At 50.6% G+C, this 27,701-nt stretch overlaps 1 protein-coding gene across 1 annotated transcript in view; it reads right to left on the minus strand.

Moving 5' to 3' along the window:
* The window catches only part of ANTXRL (ANTXR like), an 80,036-nt gene that overhangs the window by 16,217 nt on the left and 36,118 nt on the right, over positions 1-27,701 (minus strand). Inside the window, exons 11-17 of the mRNA XM_050960162.1 lie at positions 27,170-27,239; positions 23,663-23,741; positions 19,389-19,484; positions 17,748-17,786; positions 15,903-16,001; positions 14,124-14,291; positions 12,927-13,007 (exon numbers count right to left, since the gene is read on the minus strand). Coding sequence (XP_050816119.1) covers positions 12,927-13,007; positions 14,124-14,291; positions 15,903-16,001; positions 17,748-17,786; positions 19,389-19,484; positions 23,663-23,741; positions 27,170-27,239 — 632 coding nt within the window. The remainder of the gene's footprint in view (positions 1-12,926; positions 13,008-14,123; positions 14,292-15,902; positions 16,002-17,747; positions 17,787-19,388; positions 19,485-23,662; positions 23,742-27,169; positions 27,240-27,701) is intronic.

Here is a 27,701-nt window from a genome sequence, read left to right on the forward strand (position 1 = left end):
TGCAGGTCCCATGGGAAGCCGCCTGTAGGGGGACCCCTTTCCATCAGCTGCCCCATCCCAAAGGAGACTAGTGGATTCCTCTCAGGGGACTGGATTCTCCCCTAACTTGGGGCATCCTGGACACTTGTGCAAAGCCCATAGGAGATCCCCTCCTATCCCGCCTTGCACCAGTCGTGATGTTTCACACCCACTTCACACTGGTGTAGACGAGCGCACAAGGAGCAAGAAACATCAGACCCATGGGGTTGCTCTGAATGATCCTCCCGCAGACCAAACGCAGTATGTGTGAATTTCAGGGGACACAGTGCACTCTGTCTTTGCTGACATTAATGTAACTTCTCCCCACTCATGCTCTTGAAGGGCAGGGGTATCCTTCTTTCCATGCTATAGGTGGGGAAACTGAGGCACGAAGCAAGCTGCCCATGGCCACACAGCACATCAATGACAGTGAGAAACAGGACCCAACCACCCTGATTCTGATGCCCTACCTGCAGGGCCATGCTGCCTCCTCATTGACAAAGCCAGCTGGCACTCCCAGCTGTGTGGATCAGAAGGATCTCCGTCCCCAGGGCTGTCAAACCAGCACTAAAATAACATAACTACAAACCCAGCAGCAGGGCCTCTCTGTGGCCAGACTGCTGAGGAGAGCCCCCGGAGTGAACCCAAGCCACACACACTCTGTTCCCTCCTCTGCCTCTAGAGAAAAGACGGTTACTTACCTTTGTAACTGTTGTTCTTCGAGATGTGTTGCTCATATCCATTCCAGTTAGGTGTGCGCGCGCCGCGTGCACGTTCGTCGGGAAAACTTTTACCCTAGCAACCCAGTCGGGTCGGCTGGGCGCCCCCTGGAGTGGCGCCGCCATGGCGCCCAATATATATCCCAGCCGACCCGGCCACCCTTCAGTTCCTTCTTGCCGGCTACTCCGACAGTGGGGAAGGAGGGTGGGTTTGGAATGGATATGAGCAACACATCTCGAAGAACAACAGTTACAAAGGTAAGTAACCGTCTTTTCTTCTTCGAGTGATTGCTCATATGCATTCCAGTTAGGTGATTCCCAAGCCTTACCTAGGCGGTGGGGTCGGAGCGAGATGTGGCGGTATTTAAAACTGCTACGCCAAAGGCCGCATCATCTCTAGATTGTCTTACTAACGCATAGTGATCGGTGAAAGTGTGTACCGATGACCAGGTCGCCGCACGACATATCTCCTGAATAGGCACGTGCGCCAGGAAGGCCGCTGATGTCGCCTGGGCTCTTGTGGAGTGTGCTGTGAGGTGGCCAGATGGGACACGAGCCAAGTCGTAGCATGTGCGGATGCAAGCAGTCACCCAGGAGGAGATCCTCTGAGAGGATATAGGTTGTCCCCTCATGCGTTCTGCAATCGCTACGAAAAGCTGAGGGGACTTCCGAAACCCCTTGGTTCTCTCGATGTAGAAGGCAAGCGCTCTACGTACATCCAAGGAGTGTAGATGTTGCTCCCGCCGAGAAGAGTGTGGTTTCGGAAAGAAGACGGGAAGGAAGATGTCCTGGTTGGTATGAAAGGTGGACACCACCTTAGGGAGGAACGCCGGGTGGGGTCGTAGATGTACCTTGTCCTTATGGAAGACGGTGTAAGGTGGGTCCACTGTGAGAGCTTTCAGCTCTGAGACCCGTCTGGCCGATGTAATGGCCACCAGGAAAGCTGTCTTCCATGATAGGTGTGTGAGCGAGCATGTCGCCAGTGGCTCGAATGGTGGGAGCATGAGCCTGTTCAGGACTAAGTTAAGGTCCCACGTAGGGGCAGGGCGGCGTACAGGCGGGTATAGTCGCTTCAGTCCTTTAAGAAATCTGGCGACTAGCGGATGAGAAAATATGGAGCGGCCACCTTCACCTGGCCGGAAGGCTGAAATGGCCGCTAAGTGCACCTTTAAGGAGGAAGTTGCCAGGTCCTGCTGTTTAAGGTACCAGAGGTAGTCGAGGATTGTGGAAACTGGGGACTGCGTGGGGTTCACCCCTTGGGAAGCGCACCAGCAAGAGAAGCGTTTCCATTTGGCCCTGTACGTAGAGCGAGTGGAGGGCTTCCTGCTGTTAAGAAGTATATGTTGGACCGGCGTAGAGCAGCTGAGCTCTGCCGAGCTCAGCCATGTAGGAGCCACGCCGTGAGATGAAGGGCTCGCAGGTCCGGGTGGTGAAGCGTGCCATGATCCTGGGTAATTAGGTCTGGATGGAGAGGAAGGTGAATTGGGGGGTCCACAGATAGGTTCATCAAGGTGGTGAACCAGTGTTGTCTGGGCCACGCAGGTGCGATCAGTATCAGGTGAGCCTTGTCTCTGCGCAACTTCAAGAGGACCTTGTGCACCAGGGGGAACGGAGGGAAGGCATACAGGAGATGGCGGGTCCACGGCAGGAGAAATGCATCCGTGATCGACCCCGGGGAGAGACCTTGAAAGGAGCAAAACTCCTGGCACTTCCTGTTGGACCTGGTTGCAAAGAGGTCTATGCGGGGAAACCCCCACCTCTGGAAGATGGAATGGATGACGTCTGGTCTGATCGACCATTCGTGGCAGAGAAAGGATCGGCTGAGGTTGTCCGCCAGCGTGTTCTCGACCCCTGGGAGAAAGGATGCCACTGGGTCTATCGAGTGGGCTATACAGAAGTCCCAGAGTCGAATGGCCTCTTGGCACAGTGGAGATGACCGGGTTCCCCCCTGTTTGTTGATATAATACATGGCCGTTGTGTTGTCCGTGAGTACGGAAACACAACGGCCTTGGAGGTGACGGAGAAATGCCTGGCAGGCAAGGCGGACTGCCCTTAGCTCCCGGACATTTATGTGGAGTGACAGCTCGAGGGTCGACCACAGGCCCTGGGTGCGCAGGTTTCCTAAGTGAGCTCCCCAACCCAGGGATGACGCATCGGTTGTTAGAGTCACCGATGGCTGTTGCGGATGGAATGGCATCCCCGCGCATACCAACGATGGGGTCAGCCACCAGTCGAGGGAGCGGAGAGGATCGGGGGGCACCATCACTAACACATCCGGGTGGTCTCTGCTTGGTCGGTATACTGAGTGAAGCCACGTTTGGAGGGGCCTCATTCTGAGTCTGGCATGCTTTGTCACGTACGTGCAAGCGGCCATGTGACCGAGGAGTGTGAGGCATGTCCGAGCCGAGGTGAGAGGGGATGCTTGCAAGCTCCGGATGATCGCCCCGATCGCCTGGAAACGAGGTTGAGGTAAGAAGGCCCTGGCCTGAATAGAGTCCAGGGTCGCACCTATGAAGTCCAACCTCTGTGTTGGAACTAGGTTGGACTTCTCGATGTTGACCAGCAGTCCCAGTCGGGAAAAGAGGTCCGTGGCAGCCTCCACATGTCGTCGTACCTGCGACTGGGAGGAACCTTTCAGGAGCCAGTCGTCTAGGTACGGGAAGACGTGGATTTTCCGCCGACGGAGGTAGGCGGCCACGACGGCCATGCACTTGGTGAACACCCTTGGGGCTGTCGAGAGACCGAATGGTAGAACCGTGAACTGGAAGTGTTGATGTGTGACCGTGAAGCGGAGGTACTTCCTGTGCGGTGGGAAGATGGCAATATGGAAGTACGCGTCTTTCATGTCGAGGGCGGCGTACCAGTCTCCAGGATCCAGGGATGGAATAATGGTTCCCAGGGAGATCATACGGAACTTCAACTTGAGCATCCACTTGTTGAGGCCCCGAAGGTCTAGGATGGGTCTGAGACCTCCCTTGGATTTGGGGATCAGGAAATAACGGAAGTAGAATCCCTTGCCTCTCTCGGCTAGAGGTACTTCCTCTATGGCCCCCGCCGCCAGGAGGGAGCGAACCTCCTGTAGAAGGGTTTGCTCGTGAGAGGGGTCCCTGAAGAGGGACTGGGAAGGGGGGCGGGAAGGGGGTGAAGAAGCAAATTGTAGATGGTATCCATGCTTCACTGTGCGTAGCACCCAACGGTCTGACGTTAATTGGGACCACGCTGGGAGGAAGCGGGAGAGGCGGTTGTAGAAAGTAGGGAAAGGATCCTGAATTGAGACTGATAAGCCGTCCCCGGGCGCACCTTCAAAAGCCGGACTTGGGGCCCGGTTGCGACTTGGAAGGCCCTTGGTTCTGGCCTCCCTGGGAGCTGGGTTGGCGTCTGCGTCCCCCGCGTCCACGCCGTCTATTGAGGTCTTGCCTCTGACGGGGTGGGAAGTATGGGCGCCGTGTTTGGGGCCTGAAGGGTCTGCGCTGGGTGGACGGGGTATGCATCCCTAATGAGCGAATAATGACCCTATTGTCTTTTAGGTTTTGCAGTTTTGAGTCCGTCTTCTCAGAGAACAAGCCTTTCCCGTCAAAGGGTAGGTCTTGGATCGTGTATTGCAGCTCCGGAGGTAGTGTGGACGCTTGAAGCCAAGAGATGCGCCACATTGTTACTCCGGACGCAATGGTTCTGGCTGCCGAATCAGCTGCATCGAGGGAGGCCTGGAGGGTAGTCCTGGCCACCTTCTTACCTTCCTCCAGGAATGCATTGAATTCTGGGCGTGAGTCGTGGGGGAGCAGTTCCGCGAACTTGCCCACCTCCACCCATATGTTGTGGTTATAACGCCCTAAAAGGGCCTGCTGGTTGGCCACACGGAGTTGCAAGGCCCCTGCTGAGTAGACCTTGCGACCCATGAGGTCCATGCGCTTGGCCTCTTTGGACTTGGGGGCCGGTGCCTGTTGTCCATGACGCTCCCTGTCATTGACCGACTGGGCCACGAGGGATGAGGGGGGAGGGTGTACATAGAGGTATTCGTACCCCCGAGAGGGTACCATGTACTTCCTCTCCACTCCCTTAGCTGTCGGAGGGATGGAGGCCGGTGACTGCCACAGGTTTTCGGTGGTAGACTGAATAGTCCGTATAAACGGCAGAGCTACCCGGGTAGGGGCATCTGCCGATAGTATGCTCACCACCGGGTCCTGAACCTCCGAGACTTCCTCCACGGGGAGGTTGATATTAAGTGCTACCCTACGGAGGAGGTCCTGGTGGGCCCTGAGATCTATTGGTGGAGGTCCCGATGTTGAAGTCCCCGCCACTGCCTCGTCTGGCGAGGAGGAGGAGGAGACACCGGGGATGATGTCCTCCTGTGCGGTGTCTCGCTGTTCCTCTGTTTCCAGCTCGTGACAGCCCGGTGAGTCTGGACGTGGCTGTTTGTCCGACTCAATCGCGGGAGGTCGGGAAACAGTGGCCTCTGGCACCCGATGCTCTGCGGTAGCGGGACGCGGCTGAGGTAGGGGGGCACCCTGGGTCTGTTGGTAAGCCCATGGTGTCCAGAAGCCCCACTGTTGGGCACTCGTGTCCTGTGTATGTGGGTCTTGAAACTCGCCCAGCGGTACTTCAGGTTCGTAATAACTACCCGCATGGGAGGATGCCGACGTGGCTCTTGATGGCCACGGTGGTGCTGCAAAGGTCGGTGCCGCGGTGCCGACCGACCTCACACCTCTGGATACTGGCGACCGGTGCTGGTATTGGTGGGGAGAGCGAGACCGGGACCTGCGACCGGCTCGGTGCCGGGAGGTCGACCGGGATCGCGAGCGCCGTTGTCTGGATCTGCTCCTGTAGGCGCGGTGCTCCCTGCGGTGCCGTGAGCTGGATCGGTGCCGGGAGTACTCAGTTGACGCACGTGACGTCGACCGGTGCCGGGAGCCTGACTGGTGCCGGGAGCCGGAGCGGTGCCTGGAGCCGGAGCGGTGCCGGGAGCGTGAGCGGTACCGAGGTGATCGGTGCCGAGAGCTCGACCGGTGCCTGGGTGATCGCCGACGAGGTGATCGGTGCCGGGAGCCCGATCGGTACCGGGATCGGGATCGAGATCGGGACCGACGCCGTGAGTCTGAACGTCGTCTTGAAGCTGAGCGTCTGCCGGATCGCGACCTAGAGCGGTGCCGGTCTGTTACACTGACCGAAGCTGGTCTGGTCAGGGTCGGCTTGCCCATAGAACACAGGACCCGCACCGGCGGTGCCGGGGGTAAGGGCATGGGTGCCTCCGTAATGGCGATCAGCTCCCTCGCCGCGGCAAATGTCTCCGGGGTAGTAGGTGTAGAGAGCTCTACCACTGCGTGTACCGGGGAGCTACCAGGTGCCGGACTCGACGGACCTCTCGGGGCCGGAGTCGACGGTACCGGTTTGGGCGGTGCCGCGGCTGGTATCGGTGCCGGGCCATCCGCTGTCTTCGCAGGGTCTGGCTGCGGGGCGGCTGATGGCGAGACGATTTGTGCCTTCGCCGCCTTTGGTCTCGGGGAGGTGGAGCGGCTTTGGCTCGGCTTCGGTGCCGCCTTCTTGGAGGAGGTACTCGGTGCCGCGGTGCCCTTGCTCACCGGCTTGCTTGCGCTCTGAGCCGAGGGCGAAGGTGTCAAGGCCGCTTCCATTAGGAGCTGTCTTAATCTAATGTCCCGCTCCTTTTTGGTCCTTGGCTTAAAGGACTTGCAGATTGAGCACTTAGCAGTTAAGTGCGACTCCCCTAGGCATTTTAAGCAGGAGTCATGAGGGTCTCCCACAGGCATAGGTTTATGGCAAGCCGCACAGGGCTTGAAACCTGATGAGCCGGGCATGGGCTCCGGCTCCCCGTGTGGGGGGGAGGGGAGGGGTGGGTACCCCGATCCCCTCGTTACCACTAAAAACTAAACTAAAGCACTAAACTACTAACTATTGACAACTATAAACTATCTATATACAATGAGTAACTATATACCACGAAAGCTAAATGAGCTGCTAGGGAGTGTGGAGTTCAGCGAAGCCGCGCTCCACAGTTCCAACGACCGACACGGGCGGTAAGAAGGAACTGAAGGGTGGCCGGGTCGGCTGGGATATATATTGGGCGCCATGGCGGCGCCACTCCAGGGGGCGCCCAGCCGACCCGACTGGGTTGCTAGGGTAAAAGTTTTCCCGACGAACGTGCACGCGGCGCGCGCACACCTAACTGGAATGCATATGAGCAATCACTCGAAGAAGAACCACCCACAACCAACAGCCTGCTGGTAATGAGGGGTTAACGCCGTGCGTGTGTTTCCCCCTTGCTGTCTGATCCCTAGGGAAGAGGAGCTCCTGGCAGGGAACTCTGGTGAGCAGTGCATTCAGCAACAGATGCTTCAGGTAGAGGGGCCCTCAGTTCCCACCTGTGAAATGGGGATAGTTCTTCCTTTCTGCCACCTCTTTGGCTGCCTCCTCTATATGGAATGTGAACTCCATGGGGCAGGGGCTCTCTCTCCTTCCGAAGAAGAGGCTAAGCTGGTGGACCCTGGCATAGCTCCATTTCGCTATGACCATTCCCACCAGCTGAGGAGCCACTTCATATTTTCGCACAGCACTTGGCACAATGAGGCCCTGATCTCAGCTGAAGCCTTCAGGTGCTACTGGAATACTGGGATGTGTTATAATCATTCATCTCCCCAAGCAGCAAACTCAGCTTTTTGCCACTGTGGTCACTCCAGGACTGTGCCACTCTGCTCACTGATCTTAGGAGAGGAAGGATAAATTTATCCCCGATCTAAGTCTGTGGAGTTACAGCAGGGATGGGTTTGACTCAGTGCCACTGGATCATCCAGCACCAGGATTTTTCTTAAGAAGATGCTGAGTCCTCTTGGGATGCTTCGAAACCTGTTCAGTACAGAGAGGCCAAGGCTGATTCCCACAGATGTGTTTTGTTGTTACGGCTGCAGAGGGCCGGCCTAGAGCCACCGCTTTGGAACCATAATTGAGGAATGGGGCTGTGGGGCGGGGCTCCCACCACCCCAGCGATCCTTGGCAAGGGATCTGAGAGCGCAGGTGGGAGAGGGGCACTGGGCTGCTTGAGGAGGGTGCAGGGGAATTGGGGGTGGCAGAAGGAAAGGGTCACGGGTAGGATACCGTAAAGGGGGTGGGTGACTGTAGCGACTCGCCAGATGGGGAGACTGGATAGTGTGGAAAGAGGAGAGTGGAGAGGCAACTGGGTTCTCAGAGGAGGCGGCAAGTCCCCTCCCAGCAGCCAGCAGGGCGCTCTGTATTTCTGCCTCGGCTGTCACCTTGAATTTGTCCCTAAAGATGCTCATGCACGCTTTGATGTGGGCAGCTTTCCCAAGCAAGGCTCAAAAGAGACCAGGCAAATAAATCTACCTCCCGCAGATTTTTAATTTTAAAAAAATCTCATAGGTGGTAAGCCGATCTCATGACTCAACTCATGATTTCTGAATGCCTGGGGCAAGCGACCAGGTAATTGCTTGGCGTTTCCGACATTGCCAGAACAGGGAGGAGAGGAAGAGGGCCACGTGGATGGGACAATGAACAGGCCAACCAGGAGCGATGCCTAATACACTCCCCTCGGGTACGTCTACAAAGGCAGTGGCAGCAAGCCGCCGACCCAGCTCAATAGACTCAGGCTTAAGGGGCTGGCACATTGGCACTAAATACAGCTGTGTAGACAGCACTTTTAAGCTGCGGCTCAGGCTGGACCTGGCTCTGAGCCCACCCCCCTCCCTAGGCCTCAGAGCCCAAGCTACAATGTTTACACAGCTAAGCACGAGCCCCACAGGATCGAGTCTGTTGACCCGGGCACCCTCTATGCCACGGGAGTTGTAAGACAAGCCACAAAAAAGCCATGGACTCATTAAAACATGTAGTGTATTTTGCAGGCCGGGGGGGGGGAGGGGGGCGAGAATCAACATTTCTTTTTTAAAAGTTTTTGTAGCTTTTCATGAAAATGCCAAAACATTTTTTATGTTTTCAATTTTTCAACAAAAACCTGAAAAATGTGGGTGAAAATGGGAAATTTTTTCAAGAAAATTTCTGTTGAGTCAAAAAGCCATTTTTCATCCCTTCTCCCCCCCCCCCCCCAAAAAAAAGAACATTTTTTTACTCTCTCTGCCATGACATTTTATTTCTTGGTCATTTTTTCAACAGTTTCCCAAGAATGGCAATTCCCAACTTGCGGTGATGTACCCACGCTAGCTCTGCCAGAGCTAGCAAACTAAAAATAGCAGCGTTGGTGGGATAGTACAGGCAGTGGCTGGGGCTAGCCAGCCAAGTACATATCCAGGGGCTCAGGCTGCATTGTACCAAGACCAGGGGCGCCAGAACAGGGGGGCCCAGGGAGTTATGGCCCCATCACTTTTTACCAGTAGTAAGGGCAAGAAACTGGGGGTGGAGGGAGCAAAAAGGACTGAGTGGGGGATGGGGTCTTGGGGGAAAGAGGTGGTGCAGGGCAGGGACTCAGGAGGAAGGGGTGGCGTGGAGGGGCAGGACCACAGTTCAGGCACCAGTGATTTCCCCACTTTTAAGGAGCTTCCATCACCCCAACTCAGACAGCTGGCCCAAGCTGCCACCTGTGCTCCCCTCAGCTCCATTGCTAGCTTTAGTGCACTAGAAGGAACAATGCTGCCATGGGTATGTCTACAGGAGCTGGGAATTACACACTCGGCTCCAAGGGCAGACAAAGCCTACAAAGGAATAATGGAACTGGAAAATTGGAAAACCACATTTGTTTTGCTCAAGAAAAGAACCACACAAGGTCATCTCACAAATCACCCCCCAACAGAACCCTACATTTTCAATTAAAAAAAGGATTTGGGGGGAGGAGGGGGAAATTTGGCTGCTTTTTGAAAATCTAAAACAAAACACATAAAACTTTCCTTTTTTAATTAAAAAATATCCCTGTGTTTCACACACCCCAGTGGCCAGAAACTCACGCCTCATGCATTCAGTTAGATCTCTGATGGACAGAAACCTTCCATCTTCCTTCAAAGTCCAAGCTGGTTTTGTGCATTCGAGTCACAACATCGTGATTCAAGCTGCTCACAAAACATAGCATTACCAACCCCAAGCCTCCCAAAATCACAAGGCTGGCTAAAAAAATCAAAAGATTTTTTTAAACCAATAATCAATGTTGTGTTCTTTTTGCCTGCTGGGTATTGATCTTGTAGGTCTCGTATTTTCAAGCTTTTTTCTGCCACAACAAAGACTAGAAATTTATTCTTTTTTTTTTTAAAACAATAAAACCAAGATTCTCGCATAATCACTTGACTCCAGGAGCTAAGGCTTAAAGAAAAACACCAAATATCGTGAGACTTGGGAGAAAGCCATGAGAGTTGGCAACATGGCAAAATGCAAAGAGGGAGGGAGCAGGGATCTGTCAAAATTCTTATGAAAAATTCCAAATTGAGAGAATTCAGACCATCTCTAACCGTGATGCCTGGTAAGCTCATCCTATGAGCTGGGGGAGCATGAAATGAGAAAATCGGTTTAGCTCTATCAGCGTGCATATGAATGAGAGAATGACCATGTCTCACTCTAGAGGCTGGCTCAGGTGAGGTTAAGAGCCTGCTACTGACTCATAACTAATTGTGTCATTCCTTTTGCTTGTGTGCTAGAGGTTTACACAATGTCTATCAACATGAAAAGTCCTGCAATGCTGTAAGCTCTTCAGGTCAGGGGCTGAGTGTATATTTTTGCATGGGACCCCCATCTCGGTCGGGGGCTTGTAGGAGCTACTGGAATACAAATAATATACAATAATATTGCTCCCTGCAATGCTGGCTCTTGAAATGAAAGAAAAGGATTGAGATGCAACTTCCGCCAGTGCCTTTTTCGGAAAACAGAACCGTGCCCAGTCATTTTCTTGTTTTCCTTTCAACATTCTTCAGCGATAGTTAATTTCACAGCCCATAGAACAGAGATGACCCTTATTCTTCCACTGAATGTAACTCAATGAGATTCTTTCCAGCCTATTTCCCCAGATGCCCAGTTGATTTTCTAATGTTCCCCCGAATACAACAATCCTTCAGCTCGCTCCATTTTAAATAGTCTCTTTGCTGGTTTCTTTTCCTTCTGCACACAGCAGGGTTGTAGGCAAGTAACTGAGAATCCCTGTTTTGAGTCAGCCCCTGATAAGTTTCTTGACTGCTCTGACAGTGGCAGGACTGTGCTCTGCAAGGATAGAAACCTACCAGCCGCGCAAGTGAAAGGTGGAGGATAGTCTCCTACCGTACAATGTGCCTGCTATCAAAATACAGCTGGGCCTCAATGGGCTATTCAGAATCCCAGGGCCATGCTTAAGAAGTAAATAAGTGACTCTAGTGCAGCTGCCTAAGGAAACGCAGCCTGGTAAACCAGTTAAAAGGCAATTTTACAGAGCAGCGTAGGAAGCTGAGTTTCATTTATGGCACAAAGGAAAAGTGGAGAACCCTGAAGACTAAATACTGATGCGGGAGAGCTCAGCTGTTCCTGGTCCAGGGCACAGCAGAAGCTTGCTATGAACAGGAGGGATGCACCTAATTGGTTTTAAAAGAAAACCGGAGCCACCTTTTCTGTTGGTTACTAAGGGTGAAATTCACCCATGTGTGGAAGCCCAGCATGAGGCCAGTTCAGCCCGTGACAGGCACTTGCGGATTACTATTGCACTGGATGTAACTCTGCTGCAGGATTCGGCAACTCTCACCCAGACACTCCCACTGAGAGCCGGGGTGCTGGAACCCAGGGCTGCTGGCCCAAGAGGGGTACAGAAATGGGGAGAAATAGCTTCACAGTGTTCTCCTCACAGCCCATCTAAGGGCTTGGCTACACTCAAAACTCCAAAGCGCTGCCGCGGGAGCGCTCCCATGGCAGCTCTTTGAAGTGCGAGTGTGGTCACGGCGCCAGCGCTGGGAGAGAGCTCTCCCAGCACTGCACGTACTCCACCTCCCCGTGGGGATTAGCTTGCAGCGCTGGGAGCCGCCCTCCCAGCGCTGGGACACTGTTTACACTGGCGCTTTACAGCGCTGTAACTTGCTGCGCTCAGGGGGGTGTTTTTTCACACCCCTGAGCGAGAAAGTTGCAGCGCTGTAAAGCACCAGTGTAGCCAAGGCCTAAAGCTCCATTGCACAAATCCAGATCAGAGGATAGGAGGGCCCAGGCAAGGAGCAGCCAGTGTCTGGGCAGCGGTTTCCCTCAGAAGATCCCTGCCAGAGCCGGTATTACTGTACCACGGCCTGATGGTGCCTGCATCCTGACTGAACTGCTGCCAAGGAAACCAGGAGGCAGTATGCAGGCACAGGGCACCTGTGTCAATAGCCTGGGCTGGTGGCAAGATCTGGGGATGGGAACCCCTTGTCACTTCCACAAGAAGGAAAACCCATGAGTGCAAACATCCCCTGTGTGGATCATTCCTGCAGAGGACTGCTTGCTTTACGGAAAAGTCCTACAGAATGTAACAGAGGTGAAACCAACAGGGTCCTTCAGAAATTACACTCTATAAATACAATAGTGCCAGATCTTCAGCTGGTGCATATTGGCATAGCTGTGATTCACATCCGCTGAGGATCTGGCCCATGGAACTGAACAAAGCAGGAGATCATTTCTCTAGAATTTTAAAGACCACTTATGGGTTGTGGCAGAGCACTATAGCCCAGCACTATAATCCCATAGGAAGGTTATTCTCTGTTCAATTCCAGGGAATTTTCCCAGAAGGGTGGGACCCTCTGTGATTTATGATTTCTCTTACCTGTCATTTAATTCTGCTATTGAATGAGTAAAACATTTTGTGAGCCATTGGTATGCAGGATCCAATATCTATTAACACTTACAGCAGCACTGAACTAGAACACAACAATCTAGTGGAGTGCACAAATGAAGAAGTCCAACCCCTGATTCCAGTGCATCTCTGCTTACGGAAAGAAAGGCAAGAAACAGCATCATGGAGAAGTAACATCAGTCAAGAGATGAACTGGCATCTTCAAATGACCCAGTCTCTACCTGCGTCTGCTCAAAGGACAGCACCAGAGAGACAGTGATTGACCATTAGGGGCAATGCTTTTAAACAGATGCCACTGCAAACATTTTAGCTCATCATTAAACCTCAGGATCTAGTGATGGATTTTAGCCTCAGGGTAATCCAAGAGAGACAAGCTCTCAAGAAGAGGAAAAAAATGAGCATTACTTCCGACAACAAAGAATCGACATGACAGTGCGTCCATGACAACTTACCTTATCCCCTGGCTGTGGTCTCATAAGAGAGACTTGATCGTAGCCTCGTCGAACCAGAGCCCATAATGCATCAAGTTTGCCCTGGAATCAAACATACGTGACATGACCAACAATGCTTGAGAGAACAATGTGAAATTAAACAACAGTCGACTTGCTGTGATATTACTGTGTGTGTGTTTAACCATCAGCACACAGGCTGGCCCGGAGGCCGCTGCTCTTTGTATACTCATTATTATCTGTCTTTGTATTTATAGCATGCCCATCAATGTAATACCGAGTGCCTAGGGGAACCAGCCATTGCACACAATGGAACAAATCCATCCGACTGGAGTTACATCAAGGATGCATCTGGTTTAATATGAACAATTAACATAGACCAGCAGGTGCAGTTAGGTGAATGGGGTTAGACAGCATTAAGAAAAGACTTGACAAAGAAGCTTGTGGAAGTCTAATGATGGGTGCCCCCATAAAGGAGAAGAGAACAGATTTGGCATAGATAAGCATCCAAAAGACGGATCGCTTATTCAATTTTCATAACACTTTGAAATTCACTGGCCGTTCCCGTTGAGGATTTCAGTGTATGACACGGATATCGGTGAACCAACCCTGGGATTAAAGATGCCTTATCATCATCAGCATCAACTGAGATAGGTTAAGATTTCAAAAGTGTTTAGAAACCTAGAGATGCCGATAGGCACCTGACTCCCACTGATTTCATTGGTGCTTTTGAAAAGCCTTCTAGGTATCTTTCTGCACTGTTAGGTGCCTGAAGACCTTTAAAAACCTGACCCTAACTGGCTTTGCCAAGGCACACACTGCATCTTTGGCACAGCTGGGCAGGAAGAGAGCTGAAATCTATGAGTCCCAATCCAGGGCTGTAACTACGCTCCTCCTTCCCACCTCCTCTACATCGTCTGCCCCTCTTGGGTGTGCATTGCTGAGACGGTGCTGTCCTGAGAACAGATTCTGGGATTTCTTGCTGGAATCCAATCAGTGCAGAGGGGCAGGAAAACAGGTGAAAGATGTTACCCAAGACTTTGTTGCCTATGAGAAGTCTAGTCCCAGAAATGGGGACCCCTCCAATAGTTCTCCCACCCCATGGCCAACCATGAGAAATGTTGTGCTCAGGAACCTATCTGTGGTAACATGCCTAGCATAAACGACCCATGTTTTAAAGCTGATGTGCAGATGCATTACCTTGATTGGAGTGTACCACTTCCTCTGGGAAGGTGGCTTCCTCACATTGTGTTTCTTTGGCTTGGGCTCCCACGGCTCATACTCCTGCTCTGGCAATTTGATGACAGCGTTTTTGGGCTTCTCTAATTTGGCCCCTTCCTCCGTTGATCCTTTGTCTCCCCACCTCACCTGAAGTTGTAAGGGCACATCATGGATGCAGAAGCTTCAGTGAGCAGTGCTGGCATACATCTTAACTAGACACGCCTATTATTTAATCTAGTTTCAATCAGTGTTTGTGAAACATTCACCCATTGCTCATGCATCTGGGAGAACTGACCTTCTTGGAAGCAAAATTACTGTCAGAACAATCCATCATGACATGCAGCCATTAACTAGCGAGGAAGGAAAATCCCCTAATTCATTACCAACAATCAACGTAAAGAGGAAACTCTAAAAAATAAATTCCCCACTCAATTTCCCAGCCAGCTGTTTAGCCAGCAGGCGCCTCCCATCCAAATCTTTACTTGGGTGAAACCTAGGGTAGTCAGATGCATCTTGCACTAGACCCTGAAGGTCATCAGACATGGTCTATCAAGGTTCCAGAGTCAAAGACCCTGCACTGAAAACAGCACGGCAGCAATCTGCCAGAGTCTGCATCTTCTGTCAACACAAATGCCACGAATGGTCTCCCATGGCAGGGGAGTAGCTAACATTCCTGAGTGGTCTCCACCAATAGCCCCAAGAACAGGGCACTGCAGCCCTCCAACTTAGAGGTGACAAAAGTATTCAGGAATGAGGAAGAGCCCTGAAGGGTTCTTTTGAGCAGTGGCTCTCAGACTTGGTGGGTAGTTAGTCCTGGTTCACTAGACTAGGTTCCTCAGCAAAGGACTCTTCATAGGTGCATAGGAGAGGGCTGGATTTCCCCTAATAATGCATCTCAATTCATGTCAAAAATGGAAGATCAGGAAAAACTTCCTAACTGTATGAACAGTAGTCTAGTGGAACAGACTGCCTAGGGAGGTCGTGGAAGCTTCTCCACTGGAGGTTTTCAAAAGGAGGATGAAGTCCTTAAATCATGATTTAAAGACTTCAAGTTGCAGAGAATCCTCCATTTACACTAGTTTAAACCTGCAAGTTTGTTTAGACACAACAAATCTCACATCTTGGCAGGTGGTTAGACCAGATGACCCCTGCAGTCCCTTCTAACCCTATAGTTTTATGATTCTGCCCTTGGGTTTCAACTGACCTCAATGGGAGCTGTGTGAATGCATCCCAGGGCAAGATTTGCCCTATGCAGCTGCTTAGCCACTTGGTTTCAAGAGTCAGAATCTCCCATGGCAAACTGATAGTGCATCAGGTTTCAGTGCCTGATTGTAAAATCCTAACCCCTGCGCTAAGGAGCAATTACTTCTATTCAATTTGGCCAATTAACGCTAGACCCTCAGCTGCTATAAATTGGCCTCACTCCATTGAAGTTATAGGACGAGACCCATTTACACCAGGTGAGGATCTGATCCAATAAAGTGAAACTGTTTGGTCCTCATCCCATTCCTCAACCTGCAAATTTGCACTCACTAATACTTCCAGACACAATTAATTGCACGATGCAAACGATGGCGCTTGATGGCTGACTCCTGGGCTGGCAGGTGTGATTAGGTAGATGGGTCCTAATTAAAAACCAACCTCCCTATTCCATCATGATAACTCTGTAAAAAGCATTTTTGAAATGTCTTGCCGTGATTTTCAATTAAAAAGGTTCTGATTGTTTACTGCGACCCAGGAAACAAAAGCGCCTGATACCTCCATCCTCTTAATTCCACCAACACCTCTGCCTCCGTAATAAGATGCATCCACGGTTGGCCACTTTTTCTTTGGCAATCCATCTTCATCATCCGATTCCTGCGGGAAAGAAGGAGAGTGATCGCTGTTGTTTTCATGCACACAGCATGGGATGTAAACAAGTGAACATCCTATGGCCCTATCCCTGGCTATCTGGCTTTGTATGTTATATTTATGTGCTGACAGCAAACAAAAGCCTCTTGTCTCTGCAGCTGCAATTTCTCCTAGAGAAGTCAAAGCCGACTGTCTGTTCACTTCTTCTCGTCTCTTCAGGCTGCTTTTATATACGGTCAAATATGCGTAAAGCTTCAAAAATCACAACTGCCTTTTAAGGGTGTAGAAGGCACAGTGGAGATGAATTGCACATTATACTGGCCTTGCTGCTATGTTCACCAAATGAAACCCGTTCTTCGCTGTGCTTTGGGAACTGTACATTGCTAACAGGAGAAAAGGCAATCCCTGTGAGCTCACTAACGCGCACTACAGACCATTCTTTCCTCGCAGCTGTACCCAGCTCTTCTGCCCTGCTTGGTTCTTTGCAGCGACGGGCTCAGGCTGCAACCATTCAAATCAGGCACTGGATTTTGTACCTTTGGGGGGATTGGATCTGGGGTGTTTGATCTGGCCCATTATAAAGACTGGGGCTGTTTTTAAAGCAAACCCAAAATGCGATGGAGTCCAGATCCGGGTTCTCTTTCAGAGCCATTGTTCTTTCCTCACTTAACCTAATTCAGTGCTGGTGAAAGATCCTGCACCGACATCCCAGGAGACATGTTGCAGGGTCCTCAGCTGAGGTACATTAGTGGAGCTTAATTGCCTCCAATTCAATTTACCCCACCTGCAGAGCATTGAACTGATTTCAGTGGAGCTGGGCCAATTTCTACCAGCTGAAGGTCTGACCCCAACACCTGCTGCTGGTGCACAGAATGCGTATGACACAGAGAAGGGCTCAGCAAGGTCTCTCCACAGTACCCCCTCCCCCACCCTCAGGCCTCCCGTTAAATTGCCACAGAATTGCTGCTCGGGACAAATCACAGGCTCACAGAGACAGTAATGGCGGTCTTTGGCAACCTCAAAATGGCAGCTGTGGTTCCCTCCTCAGATGGATGCCAAGTTAAAGCAATTTGGCAGCCAACTGCAGCCTGCTTGTATGAGTTAGGCAGTTATTTTTGCCACGGATTAACTGTGTGTGTGCATGCAAGGAGTGGAAACAGGCAGGACGCTCCCCTTCACCTGAGATCAGGGCCCCATTGTGCACACACCCAGTGAGGCACCCTGCGCTAAAGAGCTTCCAATCAAAACACACAAAGGACGAGAGAGGAAGTGACATCAATAGCAGAACCAGGCACAGAGTCTCTAGGTCTCCCGAGTCCTGGGCCAGTGACCTTGCCACTAGACAATAGTCTCCACACTGCCTTGTACCTGATGATGGACTCTAAGCTTTACTCCTTCCTCAGGTTAAATTCCCATTGAGAACAATGGCAATTTTGCCTGAGCCAGGACTGGAGCACTGAGCACAGCATCTGGCAATACAGTTTTTCATGCATGCGTGATGCGCAGCAGCATGGAACAAAATACTGGTCTGAGCGAAAGAGTGATTCTGTAGGTATCTTGCTGGGGGTTATGCAGCTACTTTTCCATGGAGGAAGAGCATCTGTGTGCATATGGACCTAAAGGCACAGATAACCCTATCCCAGGAGACAGACTTAGAGTTGTCATTATGACTCCCACCAAGTTCCTAGTCATTGAGCTACATTGCAGTGGCTGCAGACAGTAGTATTATGGTTTGAAAAATAAAATACTTACAGGCTCTGGGGGTGGCGGTGGTGGAGGCTCCTTGATGACCTATGACATGCAGGCAATGGAAAGAATCGGAGTTAAAGATACACTTTATATCCCTGTCACTGCCTGTGTCCCCCTGGGCTCAGTCCTTCTCTGTCCCCCTCGGGCTCACATTACAGGTCAGCGCAGAAGGATTTTATTATTATCAGTAAACGTTGATTTCACTGTGCACACACAAACCAGTGAAAAAATATTTCCATTGATAATCATAGAAACATATAGATAGACAAAGTGAGAACAATGCTGCCTGAGAGTTTGATTTAAGGATATTTACTTTGTATATTTTGACTTGTGATGTTGACAAGTTGTGCTTTAGTGATTATAAAGTTTTAACTATTTGAAACTCAATGTCTATTGTCATTAAAGGATTATTGTCTGGCCCCGGCCCATTGTTCTCCTCCCCTTCATTGTCTCTCCCCCCTCTACCCCCCCACCAACTGTGAAAAGTTTCCAGCAATGGTGAAAAGTTCAATTGATAAAATAAAAGTTTAAAAATAAACATCGATATCCATTGTCATTATAAAAAATAAAAATTGAATTCTGCCAAGCCTAATTTTAGGTGAGCACCCAGCTTTGTACCTGGGGTTGTCCTCTCTCTCCCAGCAGTGATGCCACAGTATTCAGCAGGCAGGGCTGGCACCCTGACCAGTGACCTTTAGTGCCACTGGACAGATCAGCTGGCAGGAGACAGCTGACAGAACAGGATAGCTGGCACCTTTCCTTTGGGACAATAGCTAGCGTGCAGTGCGGTATGTGTGATCTCCGCCAGCTGGTAGAGATGGGATCACAGAGATTCTCCTGCCTGCTGACGAACTATCACCAGCCAGCCCTATCCATCTAGACTTGGCATGTTACTGGGCCTGACTTGCTTCTCGCTCCCAACAGTCAGGAATAATGACATTGAAGACAGTGCAGTGGTACTGGGGTCAAACTGGCGTAGATGAGTCACCAGTGCTTATACACCAGATTGAATCACCCATAATATAGACTCAGATTTTGTGAGTTCAAACCTTCTCTTAACTGAACAGGTCATTTGAGTCCAACGCTACTGCGAAACATTAACCCACGAGTTGAAATGTCCATCACATGAAATGCATTTCCAATGGAAGTAAGAGCATACACTCACACATCCTCATCATATCTAGCACTTTCCATCCCTAGATCTCACAGCACTTTACCAGGAAAACCAGTTTCTTCAACCCCATTCCGTACAGGTGGGAAATGGAGGCACAGAAAGAGGAAGTGACTTGCCCAAGTCACCCTGCAGCTTGGTGGCAGACCTGGAGATGCAATTCACATCTTCTGGATCCTAGTCCTATACTCTAACAAACCGACACGGCTGCCTCACTTGGATTCAGCAAAGCTCTTAATCACCTGCTTAACTTTCAGCATGTACTTGAGTCCCACTGACGTCAATGGGACAGGCACAGGTTTACGTGCTTTGCTGAATCGAGGCCATACCGATACATCAGTTTATATCCTAAGATGAAGAAGATTCATGCCTGCTCCGCTCATTGTCTATTGAGCATGTCTCCAGGCTTTTAACCCCAGCTTCCGGCAGAGAGCAGAGGAAACTAAGCCATGGAGATCACAGTCCATACTCACCACTGTGCAGCACAAAGGCCAGAACCACCAAAGCAGCGCCAAGGCCAGCAACAGGAACAGAATTAAGAGTGCGATGAAAAGGATCGTCCCACTGAGCTGCAAACAAGACAGTTGTTTCCAGGTTACCTTAATATACCACAAGCTGGGCAGGCTAACACCAGCAGGAGACCCTATGGCTGTACTGTTACACCTGGAGAAGAGGAGCTGGTTTGCTTCACTACAGGTTTTAATCAGATTATACAAAGCATAGAGAATTAGTGATTATTGTCATTGGGATTGGATTCTACGCTCAGGGACACGGGTTAATATTTCAAGCCCTGATACAGGAACGCAGCCCTGTTCAACAAGGGCATTTATGCACATGCTTGTGTCTCATTGGCTTCAATGGCATTCAAGCACGTGATTAAATGCTTTGCTGAATCGGAGCCTAAGGATGTGATCCTGAAGACAACAACATTCCCCAGTGTCTCTGGTGGGGTATTTTGCCTGATTTCCAACTGCAGGATCGTTCTATGGATACTCAGGCATTCAGCAAGACATGACTGACTGTATCTTCCGATTCCTTAACTGTGCAAATGGGTCATTTTGCTACAATACTCTCATTCACGGGGCAATAAAATAGGTGCAGGTGACATGTTTGACATCTATGTTTGACATCCATACTATGTCAGTCTTTGGAGCAAAGAGTTTACGTTCTTGCCTCTTGTATTCAAACTGCTTCCTGATGTAGACAACGTTCTAACCTGGTAGGCATTTAATGCCACATTGTCAAGGGCTAAGCACCCAGTGGCTCTCACTGTGACATTTATGCAGACATGTACCCAAAGCCACTGGGCACTTCTGAAAAAACGGCTGCTGGTTTTGGTGTCTATATCAGAGCCAAGCTCTTTGGACTGTGAGTTCTGAGCCCTTCTGAAAATTCTGGTCTTCATGGGTTAATCTGGAAAGTCTTGCAAAACCAATCACTAGCTGTATCCCTCTGCAGATTTTCTGTAATAAAACACTCACCCTAAGTGACACCACACAGGCCTCTGTGCACTCATGGCAGCCCAACACAACCTCTTCAAGGAACAAAGAGACTTTTTGACAAAAAATAAGCCTTGCTACAAAATGGAATGTTGCATGCTGGGATCTGTAGTTTCCCTGGGCTGCATCAGGCTAGCTCAGGGGTAGGCAACCTATGGCACACATGCCAAAGGCGGCACGCAAGCTGATTTTCAGTGGCACTCACACTGCCCAGGTCCTGTCCACCGGCCTGGCGGTGTAGCGGGGTGCTTACCTCACTCCTGCCCTGAAGGGCTTAAAACAGCCCTGGGAGAGGGCTGTGGCAGGGAAAAGCTGGTCTGATTAGGGGAAGTAGCCTCAGCTGGGCCACACCCCAATCAGGCCTCAGCTGGCCCTACATAAGAGGCTGGGAGCCAGGCGCTCAAGAGTCTCTCTCTGCCTGTAGAGGGAGAAGGGCCTGGCTGCTGGGGAGCGTACCTGGGTACCTAAAGTGGAGCAGGGCTGGGGGAAAGCAAGAGGAGCTGGGGAGCTCTGGCCTGGAAACCCCCAGGCTGCAGGCCTAGGGTAAGGCCAACTGGGTACTGGAGTTGCAAAGGGGCAGCCCATGAGTAGGCAGAGGCAGCAGGTCCAAATCCCTTTGCCTGTGATGAGTGGCTGATACACTGCAGTCAGCCCCAGTGAACAGGGGCTAAGTGATGACAGGCAGTAGCCAAGACTAAGGCAAAGTGGGGATAGTGGGTGGGGGGTCCCTTAGGAGGGAGAGACCCAGAACTGTGGGGGTACTGCCAGGGGGCAATACCCAGTTAAAGGGGCACTGGGATCCTGGGAGGGACATTGCGGCCCAGCAGTAGCAGGTCATGGGCCTGCAGAGGGTGCTCCAACAGCTAGAGAGCTAATTCCTGGAGACGACCAGCAGGAGAAGCCACAGGGGTGAGTCCCGCATGTTTACAGGGGGGCTCTGCATTTTAATTTAATTTTAAATGAAGCTTCTTAAACATTTTAAAAACCTTATTTACTTTACATACACTAGATTAGTTATGTATTATTGACTTATAGAAAGAGACCTTCTAAAAACGTAAAAATGTATTACTGACACGCGAAACCTTAAATTAGTGTGAATAAATGAAGACTTGGCACAACACTTCTGAAAGGTTGCTGACCCCTGGGCTAGCTAGTGATGGTAAGAGCTAGCAGTAAAACTTTAGCACTGCTGCCCTAGTGATCCTATTATCCATGCTAAAGGAAACCTTCTCAAAGTCAGTTACATTATATCAAAGTTTGTGTTGGATGATCTCAGTGTCATAAGGGCAACAGGGTCAGCCTGCTGAAAAGATGCAAAACCTGGGAGTGAAATGGAGGAGGGGCTAGGAGCAGATTAGATAAGATTGTTAGGAAATAGGTAAAATAAGACTGGAAATAGGTTGGTGGAGGGGCTGGAGAGGAAACCTCAGGAGGAAAGGGAAGAAAAGACACTTACTGTACAGAAAAGGACAGAGGTGCCAGCTGAGAATGAGGGCCGAGGAGGCCAGCTTGCTGCGATTCACAGCAAAGGAAACGGGAGAGAAGGGAAGTGGAAGGATCCTCTAAAATGATAAAGAAAGAACTGAATGCATGAGATTCCGCGCAAGCCTGAAAACATATTTGCAAAGGGTGGGCCAGACCCTCAGCGGTGCGATCCGATTTCAATGGAGCTAGGCTGCTGCTCATCAGCTGAGAATTGGGCCCCTGGTCTTGCTCGTTTTTAAGCTACAAGTGACTGGAAGTGCTGGTGAAAAGTGGCAGATTGACAGCCTTGGAGATTGCAGTCCTCTGTTTACCCCAAGGCAACGGCAATGCATGCCTTCCCCAGCAGACTGGCTGAGCTCTGACCTGCAGGGATCCCCGCTAGGGCTGAGTTCAATCTCCATTAGAAGTGCACGAAGCACTGGTAACCAAATGTACAGTGAGTTAAAATTCATGGCCCATAACCGACCCTAAACTGGGCCTATCATTGCAAAAGGTTTTGCTGAAGCAGCCCGAGATGGCTTTGAAGGGGATGTAGGTATAAAATGCGTGCTGTGTGGGTGTAAAATCCCCATCTCATCGCAATTCTTGCAAAGTTTGGAGGGGGTTTTGAAACCAGGAGAAATGGAAAAAATGTTCCTGCTCAATTCCAAGTGATTAAACACTGTGACTTTCCCACATTTCTGGGATTTAATTTCCCAGCATGGGTTGCTGAAAAAGTCAGACACCTCTGCCATGTGGATTTCAGCACCCATGGCTTCTGCGCTGACGCTGCCACAAAGGGGCCCAGTGAAGGAATACCACATGTGATGACAGCTTTGTGACATAGCCTGAGCCCATCAACCCCTTCCAATAGCCGTCAGGTGGCACCGACACTGAGCAGAACTAAGCTCACCTTGACACCCATGACCTTGGTGTAAAATGCTTGTTATCCAGCTATTATGGCAAACCTCCTGTCATCTCAACTCAGGGGTCCAGATCCTAGGCTGGTGTAAACTGATGTAGCTCCACTGCCTCTCTGCTGATTTACGCCAGCCGGGAACGTGGCCTATTCTCTCCCTGGAGGTGCAGTGAGCTGATCACTTATCATAACTGGCTTCTTAGCTTGGATTATTTGATTGCTTCTAAAATGAATCTTCCCTAAAAGGTCATTTGGGGCTGTTGAGTCCTGTCGTGCTCCCGCATGGCAGACAGACGCCAGGCTAACGTCAGCCACAAAGCCACTGCGTAGCCCAGCCATTTCTCTCCCTGTCTCCCATCAGTATCAGCGGCACAGAAAGCTCTTCCTTGGCTGGGTGACAGAACAGCCCCTCCAGGAAAAGCTCATCCCAGCACTTGGGGCTACTGTCTCTTTATGCTCCTCTGCATGCCAGGAAGGCCAACCCTCATCCCATTTCAGTGGCAACCCCCCCTCCAATGAATGGGAATGAAACAGGGGAACAGACGATGAATAGCGGTGGACTGCCAATACTTTCGGGGGGGGGGGGGGTTTGGCTTCCTCTGGGGGTCCATGGGCCCCTCCCAGTCCAGGTCTGAGATCTGCAGTTCTCTCTCTTTCCTGGGGTGGGGGAGGATATTCTTGCATTTATTTATCAGTCGTGATCCAGGCATGGGTTGCAATCACTAATGAACTGCTCTTAGCCAGCCCTCTCTGCTTTTTAGTGCACTGCCGGGATCGGCTCTGCAATTGTGACGGAGAAGAGTCCTTCCCTGGAAAGCAGCCCTTTCTTTTCAAGGTGCTTCTGGTGGCTGTATCCCATACTTACACACTGTGTGCTGGTGATGCTGACAGAGCTGGAGATGAATGTTAGTCCGCTGTTCATGCTGACTTGGAGGAAAACCACCCTAAAGCACAAACAGATACAGTTATTTTTAGTATCATCTTTATACCCACTGTTCCCCTTCTTCCTGGCCATTGGCTCCTGAGTGCATGTCCTCCCTAGTCAATGCAGTTATGTGACGGCAGGTGCTCACCTGCATCTGACTGTTTGCTTGCCCAAAAGCCAACATTGTAATGTTGGCTAAACTGAGTTGGGGCATATGTTCTTTATTAAGAGACTCCATTCTCCCTGGGGGTATAGGGCACTAGCTCAGTGACTTAGAATGCTATGGCTTAGATGTGTGCAATACGACCTGTGCTAGAATGGGAAGCTACAGGTTTAAGCTGCAGCAGGGACACTTGGCTCTCCTTTTCATGGGGATGAACCCTGAGAATCACCACCGAAGTTAACAGACTTCCTCTGGATTTATGCCAGGGTAGCTGGGAGCAGAATCTGGCCTTAGGTTGGAGGGCATGTTCTCAGCTGGAGTACATTGTCACTGTCATACACCAGCTGAGCACCTGTCCTTAAGAGCCTAATTCTGCCCTGGCTTAAACCCCACCTAGCTATTTAAATACTTATCTAGTCTCCCTCACTATATTACCTGAGCACACAATGGGATTGCATGGGGGTAAGACGGGGAACAATTCAACCCTTTAACTTTAACAGGGGGTTGGGTCATGAAACAAGTTGCTGAGGCGGGTGGAGGAGTCACCATCATTGGTGAGAGCAGAGAATATGCAAACACAGGAAACTAAATTTGATTCATAAATAAAGACACTTGAAATCATAGATTCATAGACTTAAGGTCAGAAGGGACCATTATGGTCAACTAGTCTGACCTCCTGCACAATGCAGGCCACAGAATCTCACCCACTCACTCCTGTAACAAACCCCTAACCTATGTCTGAGTTACTGACGTCCTCAAATCATGGTTTAAAGACCTCAAGGTGCAGAGAATCCTCCAGTAAGTGACTTGTGCCCCATGCTGCAGAGGAAGGCGAAAAACCTCCAGGGCCGCTGCCAATCTTCCCTGGAGGAAAATTCCTTCCCGACTCCAAAATCCATCCCCCCTCTTTTTTCGGGGGGGGGGGTGTCAAAATGTGAAATGTGCTTAAAATTCAATACAATCTCAATCCGCTCTAGAGTTAGATGTAAAATATGGGGAGGAGGGGACATCACATACATTCAGAATTGTCGATATTCAAAATTGATAGAGCAGGTCCTCAACATTCAAAGCAATTCTCCTTCGCTGCTCAGTAGTCTAGTTCACACAGATTAGTCTCTCGGCTACAAATTAAACCTCCCATGAAGCAGGAAGACAGACGAAATGCCTGACTAGAGCTCTGGGAGATGAAACCCGAAACCACACGAAGTTTGCCTAGCGCCAGCTTTGTTGCAGATTTGAAGCCGAGCCCAGGATGTGCTAAAAGGTTTACAGATGTGAGTGAATTTATGTGGTTCCCATAGTACCTTGTGTAATGTGCAGTTTCAAAGTCAAACAAGGTAATATTTGGGAGTTTTCTGCTTTCAGATTTTACAGTTGTTTGAACCAACCCAAAGAAAAGCGGAAGGAAATGTCTGTACAGGCCCCTGTGAAGCGAACCTCTGAGATCTGCAGCTTTGCATCCCGCTTAGATGACTTGGAACTAAACTCACATGTCCTGGTGCAGCACCACTAACATCAATAGCATTGCACTGAGGAGAATGTAGCCATTTGCCAGTGTAGTCAGAGGGCCAGATTCTGTCCTTAGTTAGGCTGGTGTGAATTTGTAAGGATTTTATTTACAATGCATAAAAAGGATCAATGGGCCCAATTCCTCCCTCGCCCTGCACCTTGTATAGTCCTTTCTGCCTAGGCAGAGTGGATGTAACATGCCACCAGCTAAGAATGGCTGCATTTCACACCCACTCTTTGCCCTGGTGAAACTCACTATGAGGCATTGATCAGAGCTCCTGAACGCAACTATTCTACACCCTACTGCACTGATTCCACACGAGTGTGAGACTTCATTTGTTACTCCTGATTTACACCACCGTACATGAGAGCAGAAGGATGCCCAGAAATTCAGCCCTCTCATGCATCCCTACTATTCCGCATGCTCACGAACAGCAGGAAGTTGTGTGCGGTGATGGAAATGTGCCCCAGGCGATTATGGTAGGATTGATGTGGAAGCCGTAGCTTTCAAACCCAACGTAATAAAGTGGGAATTTTTCTGGAATATTTGTAAGAAGAAGTTGTATGGCCTCAGTTTCTCCTATATGCGGCATTGCTACTTAGTGGGTGAAAAGGGCACGTTTGCTCTCAGATCAAGTTAAGACACAGGTAGGCATGGGGCCTAGCTGTCTGTGGCTTCACGTCCCATATCAACGGAGCTCTTAAGGAGACAATGGCAAAGTCAATTGCCTGGGCATGGAAACCTAGCAACCAAGGGCCCAGAGAGATATGGACTTCCCTGCCTCTCAGCAGGGAGGCCCGAGCCACCTCTCCTCAGGTCAGAAACAAAGGACTGTGGGGGAGTGGGGAATGAGGGGGACATTAAGCATTGACTGCGGGGGCATACGTCAGACAGATGGGGAGACAGAGCTTGAACAGTGGGGTTCACTGCAGCTTGGCTGGGCTCTGGACTGCGCTTAAACTTCATTCCTCTGGGCCAACTAAGGCCTTCCTATGTGTGTTCCAGCTGACTAATAAACCCGGCAGTGTGACAACGCTGGATGTGTCCCTGCAGGTGCTAGCAGAGGAGGTGTGTTGCTCCCTAAGACTGCACAAGCTCCCTCAGGGGTCTGTCTCAGTGGGACTCGCTGAGCTCCCAGTGTAAAGCAGGAGTGCTGAAGGCCCACAGGTCCCATCTAAGGTGGTGGTGAAGCCACGTGGCTTACCCTGGGGGAAGAGTGAGACCCCCTAGAGGGTCTGGCATGCTGCAGGACTCCTCCCAGTAACTGTTCCAAAGCTGGGGCTGCAGCACCGGCCCTGTGGATCTGTGACACTCAATATGTTGTTTTCAACTCTCTTTTTACCAGCAGACCCAGATGCAATGCTCTGCCCATGTGTTTGATCCCTGTCCCTCCTGCAAGATGCACTGCAGGGCCCAGCTTCTCAAGGAGGCATCACGACGACTGAGTGCACTGGCAAGTTATGGAATATAGACCAGAGGGGCAGGCTGCAGCCCCTACCACCACCACCACTTCAAATGGCGGCAGGGCTATGAGGGGCCCCATGCTGAAGTGTGCCCAGGGTCCCGTGCTGCCTGAGCCCAGCCTGGAATGGAGCCATGCTGACATACCCCAGGGGAGGGTCTGGTCCATCAGGATGGTGCTGAACCTGCCAATGAACATCTGAAAAGCCTCACACGCCTGAGCTCCTTGCTTAGTCCTTTTTAGGCAAAACACATGCTGATCCCACAGCCAACAGCCCCGCTCCTTCAGCCCAGGCTGCAGAGCTGTACTTACTGTCCAATGTCTTCTATTACTGGTGCAGGGCAAAGCAAATAGGTGTCTTGCACAATAGTTGGTTTTTCGTCTAAAAGGAAACATGACAGACAGTAACGTACGGAAAGGGTGGTGTCTCCTGAACGGGCTCAACTCGGAGGGGTGCTGGTGACGTCAAGGAGAGCTGCAGGTGAAGGATCAGGCCCAGTGTGGACATGGCTCAGAGCAGGTCCTTGTCTTTAGGGGCTTTATTTGTCATTCCAAATCACAGCTGTGATATCCAGCTGTGACATCGCCCAGCTCAAAACATTCAAAGGGCACCCTCAGGATGGGTTACCTAAATGTTTGGCTTAGTATTGTGCAACTTGGACGCACTGTTGTTGTAGTTGGGTTGGTCCCAGGATATTAGAGGGACAAAGTGGGTGAGGTCCCATCTTTTACTGGGCAATCTCTTGACTGTTTCTCTCATCAACAGAAGTTGGTCCAATAAAAGATGTGACCTCACCCCCCTTGTCACTCTATTGAGCTTGCAAAGTCCGTAAAGACTGTCCAG

Source organism: Gopherus flavomarginatus, chromosome 6 (assembly GCF_025201925.1).
Source record: "Gopherus flavomarginatus isolate rGopFla2 chromosome 6, rGopFla2.mat.asm, whole genome shotgun sequence".
Taxonomy (NCBI): Eukaryota; Metazoa; Chordata; order Testudines; family Testudinidae; genus Gopherus; species Gopherus flavomarginatus.